Source organism: Rutidosis leptorrhynchoides, chromosome 1, assembly GCF_046630445.1.
Source record: "Rutidosis leptorrhynchoides isolate AG116_Rl617_1_P2 chromosome 1, CSIRO_AGI_Rlap_v1, whole genome shotgun sequence".
In the NCBI taxonomy this organism is placed as follows: Eukaryota; Viridiplantae; Streptophyta; class Magnoliopsida; order Asterales; family Asteraceae; genus Rutidosis; species Rutidosis leptorrhynchoides.
Window position 1 is genome coordinate 673,149,170 of NC_092333.1, and position 12,702 is coordinate 673,161,871.

General features: G+C 35.6%; 2 protein-coding genes across 2 annotated transcripts; both read right to left on the reverse strand.

Annotated features, from left to right (window-relative positions):
* Positions 1-394: 394 nt before the first annotated feature.
* Positions 395-4,239, reverse strand: LOC139885943 (probable beta-1,3-galactosyltransferase 2). The gene is made up of 11 exons (XM_071869691.1): positions 3,945-4,239; positions 3,198-3,294; positions 3,037-3,101; positions 2,737-2,948; positions 2,374-2,437; positions 2,213-2,285; positions 2,014-2,134; positions 1,741-1,828; positions 1,545-1,670; positions 1,066-1,175; positions 395-958 (listed from the first exon to the last, which is right to left on the reverse strand). The coding sequence occupies exons 1-11, from the start codon at positions 4,043-4,045 to the stop codon at positions 810-812; spliced, it is 1,206 nt and encodes a 401-aa protein (XP_071725792.1). The 5' UTR covers positions 4,046-4,239; the 3' UTR covers positions 395-809.
* A 5,658-nt stretch (positions 4,240-9,897) lies between these two features.
* Positions 9,898-10,506, reverse strand: LOC139885944 (uncharacterized). The gene is made up of 2 exons (XM_071869692.1): positions 10,153-10,506; positions 9,898-10,060 (listed from the first exon to the last, which is right to left on the reverse strand). The coding sequence occupies exons 1-2, from the start codon at positions 10,499-10,501 to the stop codon at positions 10,044-10,046; spliced, it is 366 nt and encodes a 121-aa protein (XP_071725793.1). The 5' UTR covers positions 10,502-10,506; the 3' UTR covers positions 9,898-10,043.
* Between the last annotated feature and the right edge of the window lie 2,196 nt (positions 10,507-12,702).

Here is a 12,702-nt window from a genome sequence, read left to right on the forward strand (position 1 = left end):
TTAAAACTATATTTTCTTTTAAACTGATTCACTCCTCATCAAAACATCAAAAGTGAAAGAAAGAAAGAAAAGTCAGATCAATGTTTAATACTTACAACGAAATCATAGTCAATTTGTTAATATTTTTTGTAACTTTATAGTAAAAGTGACTACCTATAATATATATATGAATGAAACATCCTCTAATAGCCTAAGGATCCTAATAAATCTGATTTTTTACAACGAAAAAAAAAACAGTAATAAAATAACGGATTCAGAGATCAACTAGGTACAAACTTAATCATCAGGAATCAAAAATTTGGCCTAAAAACAAACCGAATGGAACAGAAACTAACAAGCTAAACGAAATAAACACCTAACCACCAACACGTACGTAAACAGTTAACAAGTCAGCTAAAACAAACAAGGCTCAAATCTAAAACACTAAACCTAGAATCACCTACATAAATCTCAATAATAAATCTGAATTACACATGTTATATGCTCAATAATGAATGGCCATATATTATGGTATATGTATGAAGCCTTATAGTCATATACTGTACCAAAACTATACTTACCATTCTACTGAAATAATAATATAAAAGAAACAAAACCAGTGGGGTACTTCCTCTTCACCTAAAATAGAGGACCCCCCTTCACCCTACAACCATCCATGCTAACCATCAACCTCACTCGTTTTCTTCCTCTCTTAATCACGTGTACGCTTTGAAGGCGTTTTTACTGTATGACGAATTTGATTTGATGGATGCTATAGATTTGCGGTTTTGATCGTATCATTTAACAACTTCGTCTTATCAAGATCCTGATCAGAAAGATGCATTCCAAAGAGCATCTTCCCCTTCCCCACAACGCTGGTGAACCTCTTTGATTCGATCAGCTGACCTGCAAATCCCGCTGCAGCTCCAGTCGAAAGATGCTACACATATGTTCCCTGCTTGTGCCTTCCATTCACAATCTGGACCCACATAACAGCAAATTGCGTTCAAAGAAGGTAACTTTTAAGTATGGATCGATATAAAAAATAAATGTGCTTAAAAATTTAGACGAGAACAAGAACGTTACCAGGTGGTGTCCCACAACAGAGCCTCCTGTCGTCAATGTGCTCCACATCCAGTCCAATAAACCATGATCCCAATGATACGTCCTCATTCACGTACTTGTGTAAAATGTGCCTGTTTAACTCGAAGGTGGGACAACGGTTATCATTTTTAATAGAGGTGGCGGGTGGGTAATGGGTCAATTTGGGATCGGTCGTCCCACTTAGTTATTTCCGAATTTTACAAGTAATCAACTATTTATTTATTTACATATGATTATAAAACATATAATCTAAGACTGACATATTTATTTGTTTTATACCTCCATTTAGGAGATTGAGAAACACTTTCGATCAACCTGTTTCAGTTCAAGGTAGGTACAGAAAAAATTGACACATTTGACGCGTTAGAAGTAAATTGAACCCAAATTGACCCATTTTCAAGTTAATGGGTTAAATTGGTCAGCTCTACGCCTTTCAAAAGTAGTTTAGAATAGATACATACTGGTTTATCGAGATATAAGTGGCTAGGTCTTTTGAGATTGCATATAGTTGGCCTGTGGCGTGTCGAAAATACTTGTTTCCTTCCTCACCAAACTTCCAATATTCGGGTTCGTGATATCTCACTCCCCTTCATAAAAAACTCAGTCAATACCAGAAATTATGATAGAGAAATATTAAAGAAGAAAGCTATGGCTCACTTGTTAGCAAGCACGGGACCAGACTTCATGCACCCAATGTACACGTGCGGATTCATCCGATGCTTAGCTAATGTCGCTCCAAGTGTAGCTGCCAAAACGGGTCATGTAAGGCAAGTTTTTAAAGATGATCAAGAACATGTTTCTTTTGGCGAACTTTTTATTTTAACTATGGAGAAAAAATAGAACTTGAATCGACCCATTTAGGTAAATGGTTGTAATATTCATTTCCAATTTAGAGTAAACATATAACTCGAAAGGGCTAGTTAGCTTTACCTATATTTACATGTACATCATCATCAACCTTGACATAAAAATCTGCATCCCACAGAGCAACAGCGGTAGTAAAATACGTTTTCGTTTTAGCTGACAATTCAAGGTACCCCTCGATATGCTCCTGCTCAGACATCAGTTATGTCACCAGTCTCGTTCGATTAAAGTTCAAGAAGGTAAAGAAAAAAGATCTTATTGTTACCAGCCTCAAGAAATCTCCATGCTTTTTATCCTCTGCTTCAATAGCTCTATCAAGAATACCACCAGCTGTAGCACTAAAAGATAAAGTCAAGAGTCAACATTATCAGCCCCTTTAGTAAGCCTCATATATAACGATACGGTAGAGATATAGATGATGCTTACCCGTGACCTATCACAAATCGCATAATGATACCCTTTTCTTTCTCAAGTTTTATCAGTTTATCACCTGGAGTTTTGTAAGAAGAAAGAGAACTCAATTATTATAAAATAAAAATCATGTGTCAAAATGGTTAATTTGACCCATTTACTTGCAAACGGGTCAATTCGGGGTATGTCTATTCTTAAAGCGTAAAAAAATAGCTAACGTTAAAGATATATTGTTGTTGAAAAAAATATATATTAACCATGTCATCATATTAGTAACACTCTACTTATTTGGTGGAAATCTGGAAATAACTGCTTGCGGGTCAACCCAATCACACACGAATTTGACTTGTTAACCAAAACTTCAGAATATAAAACAACCTTGTGGCATCCAGGTAGCACGTACAGAGTCCCGTCTCTTTCGGCTGCTGAAAGCCGTATTAATCCCTACAACCATAAGATATTTTCTTTTCTTAATCGGTTCAGGTAGTATCAAATCATCAGATATAGGGGAACCCGTAAGTAAAGAATCTTGCATCGCTCTTGCAGCAGATAATTCCATTTCCAAGTTTGAAATAGTTTTGTCTAGAGTTCTGCATCCATTATATCATAAGGTAAAAAGTCAGCTTTCAAAAGTCAAACACGGAAGTCGGCATTCAAATTATGAACTGGGAAGCTTACTGAACGGCATTATGTGTTTTTGAAACTTCGCGTATAGTATCTTTTGAATCTCTCCTTACATCCTTCTAATTAAAACATAAGATTCCAGATATATATGAATAATACTGGGTTGAAAACATAACTTAAAACATTAAGATATGCTTATGAACTTAATTACTCACTAATTTTGTGTTACAACCATCTGCAACTAATTGAAGTTGTTCATCTTTGGTTCCAGATAGTATTGATAGCCCTTTAGGTTCAGGCTCTGTCCACATTCTAACACCATAAAGAAAGTAGAACCAAATGTTAGTTCACAACTTAGGATGTAATCAGTAATCTAAATGCTCTATCATTAGCTACATATGAAAGGTATCCAAGGAAAAATGTATTATTCAGGATGAAAATTGGATCCAACATTATATAATATATCTTTACAAAAAAAAAAAAAAAAAAAAAAAAAAAAAAAGTAATAAATAAATCATAGCCAACAGTAAATAAATACTTCAAATTTGCTCAAACTCCTCAATCTTGCACTTAACAATCCTAAACTACAAAACAGTTAAGACCCATATAAAGATAACAAAAATTTACATGATTTAGTAACCTAAAGAAATCATCTAAATTGTAAGAGCACTAAATATTCAAGATAAGTAATATTTACATTATTAAAAAAAACTTGTAGAAGTTATATTTGCACGGAGTCAGAGGGTACTAGATCCCTCAAAATCATTCAAAATTACAAGATCAAAAAAGAGAAAATACATAATCATTTGGCACAGATTACAATTTACAAATATCATTATAATTATAATTATAATAAAAGTACCTAATGATTTCACTATAAACCCCCTATATATATATTCTATAAATAATAAATAAATAAAATAAATGGTAGGTGGGGGTCAGCAAAAGAAATATAAGAAAACCTGTCGGTGAATAGCATTCCGGCAAAAAAGCAACCGGCGCACAAGAATAAAGTCAATTGCTTTGACATCAAACTTCTTGAATTTGAATACTTCCAAGACATCTTCACAATCTTCTTACTTTTTTTTTAACAAAAATTAATGTAAAGAAGATGGCTAACTTAAGGTCAAACCCATGTTAGAAATCAAGTCGAAACTCAATCAAGAATCTGACAATCAGATCCAATAGTTATGTTCTTGACTTCAAACTTCAAGAAAATAACGATTGATGAATAAAGATTCGATTTTTATTGTGTAAAAGAAAGAATATGTGTACAGTGTAATAGGTGTAAGTATACGTGTGCCGGTGTGTGGTGGTGCGGTGGAGAAATGACAATTAAGGAAAGAGGGGAAGGAGACCCACCAACATCAATAACAGAAAGTGAAAGCGCAAGTGCTTCTTGTCTTTCTATATTTTTTTGGTTTGGGTGGTGGTACATCAACTCCTTTAAGTTGATAGATCCACTTAAAATATCTAATTTACCCTTAAATGATGTATTGCACAAACTTTATGTTGGAATTTACTTAAGGGTATTACTGGAAGATTGTAGCAAATTATTGTGGATCTATCACAAATAAGATTGGAAATATCACTACTCATATTTTTGCCGCTACAACTTCTTGTAGTAATAAAAAAATTAACTTTTCATAAAAATAAAATACAATGAGTACTTGTAACATTTAGATTTTTCTATCTATTGTAATTTAATTCTCTTTTTTTTAACAAATAATAATAATAATAATAATGCTGTAACATTCAAAAGAGAATCGAATGACATACTTTTAGATAAGGAAAGCAAATGGTCCCAAATGTACATCTAACATTTATCATCATCACCGTCAATTTGTACGGGGAATCAACTCGTCGGCCACTTAGTGTAGCGAGTTCGTTGACGAGTAGATTTTCACGTGGTTCTCATTTTATTTTGAGTTTACTTGGTTTGCACAATTATTTGAATTACTTTCTTTTGCGTTAGTTTCTGCCTTCCTATATAGTTTAGGTTTTGATTGGGTTTAGCTTTGTTTCGTGTTTTGTTTGTCATTTGTGTTTCTTTTATGTAAGTCTAGTCTGATTTATATATATTTAATTTTTTTTTCTTGGCAAAAAAAATAAAAAAAATCATATAATTGAAGGGGAAAAAATAGGTTTGTGAGTTGTGCACATGGTTTGCAACAGCAACAAAAATAGTGAAGAACGTGATCAAGTACTCTTTGAACAGCACAAGAACGTGATGAAGTACTACTTACTACCAATGTTTAAGGAATTAAACAAAACTTAATGTCTGTTTATTTTCACCTTAATAATGAAACGAGTTGAATGGTCAGCTTATTCAGTTATATTCAATTAGAAAGAGGCAATGTTTACTTCTAAAAATATTAATCTATACGGAGTATCAAAATAGGAGGTGAAATAATTAGAGTTACAAAGCTACAATCATTGTTGGAGTATGATACATACATAAGGCTAGCGGAAGCAATTTAAAACTTACAAAATCATACTCTTCCAAAGGATCATTGTACAAAATTTTAACAAACGAAACATAAAATTAATAAAGAGAAAGATAAAGATTACAACCTTTGTAGTCTTTGTTGAAGATCCTAGCTTGGAAAGAACCCAAATGAGAGCTCCTCTAAACGATTAACACCCAAAGTTCCAACCTTGTTTACATTTACACCTTTTAATTCACCAACACCCTTTTTCCCTTATGTTTTCAAAACCACCGAAAAGAACACACACTTGTGTGAAGTATTTTAGATCTTTTAGTTTTGTTAAGCTACTGCCTTTTCTATTTTTAAAATTGACAGAAACTTGAAAAAGGAATCTTAGAAACCGATACTTATCAAGTGTGCTCAATTCTTTTCTTGGTCAAAAAACCCTTTTTGTAAAAGGAAAAGGAGAGTGGGGTATTTAAGATGCCAAGTATCGGCTCTTTTCAAGACAAGCATGCACATTTTGTTGCTTTTGAGATAAGCATGCTTAGAATTAATTAATTAATCAATTATTAATTAATTAATATCAAAAATACATTTAATTTATTAAACCAATTGATTAATAAATTAACTCCCGATTAGAAGGTGTATCAAACAATTTACGATTAGCCTTTGTGTGTGACCGAATAGGATAAAATGGACTTTATATTATTTAATGTCATGGGCATACCTTCGGAATATATGTACCACGGTCAAATTACAGTTGAAATGTAACCAACCCGAGAACATATTTCCAACAGACTCCCACTTGCACTGACATTAATAATATTGGTTAGTCTTAAAAGACACACCATGTGTAACAACTAGTCAGTTAAGTTACACTCCTATATTTTGATTTATATCAATCATCCTTTTGTTCTAGATATCTATATGAACGTGTGACATGGTTAAGTGTCAATCATCATCGTTCAAGATTATGTTTCCCGATTGAGATTTGTGGTGATCAAATAGACTGCAATTGCATTAATTCAGTCGTAGCATGGCCATGCATTTAATTCAGCACAAATCAACGAGGGGCCCAGAGATATCGCTTCAACTCGCTAAAAGAAGAAGGAACAAATTGCTTCAACTGTATAGACATCCACCACATTCCATAATGTACCCGATCTATTCCCTTATGACTGGCATTTACGCACAGCGTTAGAAACAGGTCAAAGTGCAACACAGTTTGTGTCAGGATTCCTCATACATATCCACTCTAGGATAAATGATGTTGCCATCTTAGAGCTTACTTGTGACTTAAAACCATGAAGTAGCATCTAAGTGTGGTCATTCCAGAACCTTGAATTAACTATCAAGTTCCTCATGAATGTAGTTTCATATAAACCTATATTACTACACTTCATAACAGCCTTAATTCAATTCTCTCTTCCTTAGAGAATGACCGACTGTGGAGGTTTATGAAATAATATTCATTGGAAGTTAAAACATGCAAAATGAAACATGGTAATATACAATGAAATGATCGCATCGTGCGTATAATATAATCTCAATATATTAATCATCAGATCAATTGCGACATATATTATTACCCAATGTTTAAAGTTTCAAACTTAATATAAATACAATCAAACTTTATCATTAATGACACGAATGCCAATAGACATGCTGTGAGCATCATGCTTAGTCTGTGGCAAAGGCTTGGTGAAAGGATCAGCCAAGTTATTAGTCGTGTCTACTCTACTTAATAATATGTCATTTTCTGCTACAAGTTGACGGATGTAATGGTACTTTCTGAGTATGTGCCGTGTGCGCTTTTGTGACCTCGGTTCTTGTGCCAAGACAACCGCACTCACATTGTCGCAGAAAATCTCAACAGGATCATGGATTGTAGGAACCACACCTAGATCCCCGATGAATTTCTTTATCCACATGGCCTCTTTACCAGCTTCATTTACCGCTATATACTCGGCTTCTGTCGTAGAATCAGCAATAGTACTTTGCTTAGAGCTTTTCCAAGTGACGGCTCCACCGTTCAACATAAATACAAATCCTGATTGTGAAGAGCAATCATCTCTATCTGATTGGAAACTAGCGTCAGAGTATCCTTTGACGCTCAGCTCGTCATTCCCACCATAGACCAAGAACATCTCTTTAGTTCTCCTAAGATACTTTAGAATGTTCTTGACTGCTTTCCAATGAGCTTCACCAGGGTTGGCCTGATAACGACTAGTCATGCTTAATGCATACGATACGTCAGGCCTAGTGCATATCATGGCATACATGATCGACCCTATAGCCGAAGCATATGGAGTTCGACTCATGGTAGCTGATTCCAAGTCAGAATTAGGACATTGAGACTTGCTCAATATCATTCCAGGGCTCATAGGAACACACCCTTTCTTGGAGTTGTACATACCGAATTTCTTCAGTATCTTATCTATATATGCACTTTGGCTTAGCCCAATCAATCTCCTTGACCTATCTCGATAGATCTTAATTCCCAAAATATATGATGCATCTTCCAAATCTTTCATGGCGAAACATTTCCCTAGCCAAGCTTTGACATCTTTCAATGTCGGGACATCGTTTCCAATGAGTAATATGTCATCGACATATAGTACAAGGAAGACTACAACACTCCCACTAGACCTAACATAGACACATGGCTCATCTTCGCTTCTGATAAAACCAAATTCTTTGATTTTCTCATTAAAGCAAAGATTCCAGCTACGAGAAGCTTGTTTAAGTCCGTAAATGGACCTTTGAAGCTTGCACACACTTTTAGGATACTTAGGATGTACAAAACCCTCAGGTTGTGTCATAAACACATCCTCTGTTAGCTTACCATGAAGGAAAGCTGTTTTTACATCCATTTGCCATATTTCGTAGTCATAAAATGCAGCTATGGCAAGAAGTATTCTAATGGATTTCAACATCGCCACTGGTGAAAAAGTTTCATCGTAGTCTACACCATGTTGTTGTGTGTAACCCTTAGCCACTAGTCTGGCTTTGAATGTGTGTACATTTCCATCCTTGTCGGTCTTCTTCTTGAAGACCCACTTACACCCAATGGTTTTAATTCCTGGTGTATGATCAATCAAGGTCCAGACTTGATTATCATGCATGGATTGAATCTCATTGTCCATAGCCTCCTTCCATTTGGCAGACTCGGGGCCTGTTATCGCTTCCTGATAGGTAATAGGTTCATCAGAATCTATATTTTCGTCATCACCCTCAAATACGTGTAAACTATATTTCTTTGGTGTTTGACGTACTCTATCAGATCTACGTAGGGGTGGTGGCTGTAGGTCAGTTTCTCTCTCAACAGCAGGCTCGTCGACCTCTTGAAGAGAATCAGTTCTAATATCGGTTTCCATGTCTGTTGATTCTTGAATTTCTTCAAGGTCAATTTTGCTCCCACTGGTTCCTTTTGATATGAGATCCTTTTCAAGGAAGACTCCCCTTCGAGACACAAAGACTTTGTTCTCCTTAGGGTTGTAAAACAAATATCCAAAAGAATCAGTCGGGTATCCAACAAATAAACACTTTTCGGATCTGGGTTCAAGTTTATCTTGAGCTTCACGACGAACGTAAGCCTCACAACCCCAGATTCTTAGATATGAGAGAGACACAGTTTTACCATGCCATATCTCATAAGGTGTTTTGGAAACTTTCTTGGTTGGGATGAGGTTAAGGATCCTTGCGGCAGTTTGTAGGGCATAACCCCAAAAACTGATTGGAAGCATTGTACGGCTCATCATGGATCGAACCATATCAAGTAATGTTCGATTCCTCCTTTCAGCCACACCATTATGTTGTGGTGTTCTAGGAGGAGCTAATTGTGAGATTATCCCACAACCCCGTAGATGATCACGAAATTCATCATTAAGATATTCACCACCTCTATCAGATCGGAGAATCTTAATTCCTTTGTTCAGTTGATTTTCTACTTCGTTTTGGTATGCCTTGAACACTCCCAAAGTTTCAGACTTTTGTTTAATTAAATAAACGTAACCATATCTACTGAAGTCATCAGTAAATGTAACGAAGTATCGTTCATTGTGTCTATTAGGCGATCTGAACGGACCACACACATCAGTGTGTACCAACCCCAACAGATCCTTAGCCCGTTCACAGTTTCCTGTGAAAGGTGCCTTTGTCATTTTTCCTGACAAGCAAGATTCGCATTCATCATATGATGCTATATCAAATGATTCTAGAATTCCATCTGACTGGAGTTTAGCTATGCGTTTCTTGTTTATGTGGCCTAAACGACAATGCCATAGATACGTTTTATCCAAACCATCTTTGGAATAATCAACATTATTGATTGAACTATCATTTAGCTTTGCTGTGGTTTCCAAGATGCCTTTACAAGGACTAGCCTTGAAATAAAACATCCCGTTTTTGTGAACAAGTATTGATCCATTATCAAAACTAAAATTAAAACCATCATTAAATAAAGCATCAAAAGATATAATGTTTCTTGCCATTTCGGCACTGTAGCAAACATTAGATAAAACAATACATAAACCAGAATCAAAAGAAAGCTTGTATTCTCCAATCATGTCAACAGAGGCAACGTTCTTATTCCCCATGATTAGATTGAGCTCTCCGGTCTTCAGTTTCCTACTTCTTGTGAGTCCCTGCACATTAGTACAAATGTGAGTACCACATCCTGTGTCCAATACCCAGGAATTAGAAATAGTAGTATTGTTTAGTTCAATCATGAACATACCTGAAGGTACGGCGACTCCCTTAGCCCGTAGTTCATTAAGTCCCTTCAAGTACTTGGTACAATTGCGCCTCCAATGTCCTTTATCCCCGCAAAAGAAGCATATTGCTTCTTCAGGAGACTTGGTTTGTGGGATCTTTGAAGTAGAAGAGTTAGCAATGCCCTTAGGTTTAGGTTTGAAGTTGGACGTGCCAACCTTACCCTTGCCCTTGTCTTTGCCCTTTGCTTTGTTTTTCTTCTTCTTAATCCCACCTTCACGAATGGCTAAGACGGTAGTTGCGGGTTTAGCTTTGGCCATGTTAGCCTCAGCGGTTTTCAACATGCCATGGATTTCCATGACTGTTTTCTCCATATTGTTCATATTATAGTTCATAATGAACACTTCATATGCACTAGTCAGCGAGTTCAGGATAAAATCTATTGCAAGCTCCTGACCTATGGAAAAACCAAGACGCTCTAATCGGTCTATGTACCCTTTCATCTTTAGTACATGGACACTAACGCTACTTCCCATTGCCATTTTGCAAGATACGAGAGCTTTCACGGTGTCAAACCTTTCTTGCTTTGCTTGTTGTTGGAACATGTCTTTGAGTTGGTTAAGCATGTCATACGACCCTAAGCTCTCCATGCCCTTTTGGAGCTCTGGAGACATGGTCGCCAACATCAAGCATGCTACCTCATTAGACTCGGAACGACGTTTTTCGAACTCATCCCTAGCCGCTTGAGTAGCTCTCGATCCGGGTTCTGCCGGTAAGGGTTCCTCAATTGCCCTGATCTTTCCTTCCATCCTAAGAACAATTCTTAGGTTGCGAAGCCAGTCCATGTAGTTCAAGCCCGTAAGCTTGTCCTTTTCGAGGAGCCCTTTAAGGCAGAAATTAGTGATTGATGACGGAGTAGGATTTGTGTTTGTTGCAGACATCTGTCATATTTTTAAAGTAAGTTGTATTAGTTAGTTTGATATGTTTAATCCTTGTTAAAATAATTACCCTAGAGTTCAATATTTTTAACAATTATAATTAACAAGGCTAAGATCCATATTTCACTTATGGTAACGACGGGTTTACCGCGGATCGCCAACCATAAGCTATTTAGGTAGGTAACTATATTACCAATTTCATCCATTATGAAATTCTTAGGTTCTGCGGGATTTAGTGATAATCAATTATTTCACTTGGCATGTTTAATCCCTTCTATGCTAATCCTTTCTCGTGGCGGGTTTGCCTCGAACCACAAGTTTAGATTGTAAACCGTCCGTGATAGATACACGTGAAATCCGGCCCAAGACTCTCGGGTATCGCGAAATTCACCTCACCCTTCCCAACACCCAATTAAAGTCCGGCCCAAGACTCTCGGGTATCGCGAACTCTAACAGGTAGTAGGTTCGGATGTGTGTACTACTCATGGATAGCATAAAGTTTACATTTAAAACGGGTTTTTGTTTTTCTTTTAGCAAAAGTAGTTTATACAATTTTAAAACATTTGCTAATTATGTATTGCGTGTTGCGTTTGTTAAACCAATTTTAACCAAACCGTTTAATATGATTATTGTCCTTTTGTTTTTATACTAATTTTCTAACTAGCATGGCATCAACAAATAAGAACACAATAATAATCATGACACGCAATTATCGGTAGTATGCCTCAAATCCTATGTGTTTTTTTCGGTGAGCCAACACACGAAAAACGGGGTCAACTAGGGACATAAACCTTGTGTGAGAATAGGCTCCCACTAAAACCGCTATCTCCATTATATGCTCGGATGGGCCGCCTTGTGAACATCATCTTCGTGATTCCAATCTTGGTTGCATTATCTTACAAAATAACTATTCTATTTTCTATGCTATTACAAATACAATATGAAAATGAAATACGACATGCAAGTCGTTTAATAAATATTACATTCATCCCGAATAAATAATAAGAAAGACGACATGCAAGTCGTTTAATAAATTATTACATTCATCCCGAATAAATAATAAATTAAATCACACAACCAAACATTCACACAAGGGTCTAATAGAGGCAATACTACCGAATACATTCAATAACCACACATAACAAATGGAGTGACAACCGTCCATTTTATAAAACACGTTTCAATAAGGATTGATTTTATACAACACTTAATGGCACACAAAATAATCAATCCTTGTTTACATAACTTATGTATGTAAACTCACTTCATATTTTGTAAGTATGATTTTCATGCCAAAATCATCCAAACAAACATATTAAGTGAATCAAAAACATGTTGGAGATTTATTCATTTTAACAAGGCATAAAGTCTAAAAATAACAATTTTAATTTTATCATTTCATGTAAAACATGAATATATTTTATGTACTTTATTTTCCTAAACATTGAATCCTTTTAGTCAACATGCATGTCATTTTTTTTTTCAAATTTTCGGAATTCTGGCAGATTCATATATGCTACTTTAAATGGTCATATCTTACTCATTTCTAATCCGTTTTCGATGAATTTTTTTTTCAAATTTAAGTTTAATCAGTTAGCTTTCAAATGCAATTGGCCTCATACGAAAATACTGAGTTT

Coding starts and splice junctions, on each gene's coding strand:
- LOC139885943 (XM_071869691.1), bottom strand. CDS start 4,045: ATGTCTTGGAAGTATTCAAATTCAAGAAGTTTGATGTCAAAGCAATTG. Junction 1,176..1,544: donor ACTTATATCTCGATAAACCA/GTATGTATCTAT, acceptor CGAGTTAAACAG/GCACATTTTACACAAGTACG. Junction 959..1,065: donor CTGTTGTGGGACACCACCTG/GTAACGTTCTTG, acceptor ATGTGGGTCCAG/ATTGTGAATGGAAGGCACAA.
- LOC139885944 (XM_071869692.1), bottom strand. CDS start 10,501: ATGGAGAAAACAGTCATGGAAATCCATGGCATGTTGAAAACCGCTGAG.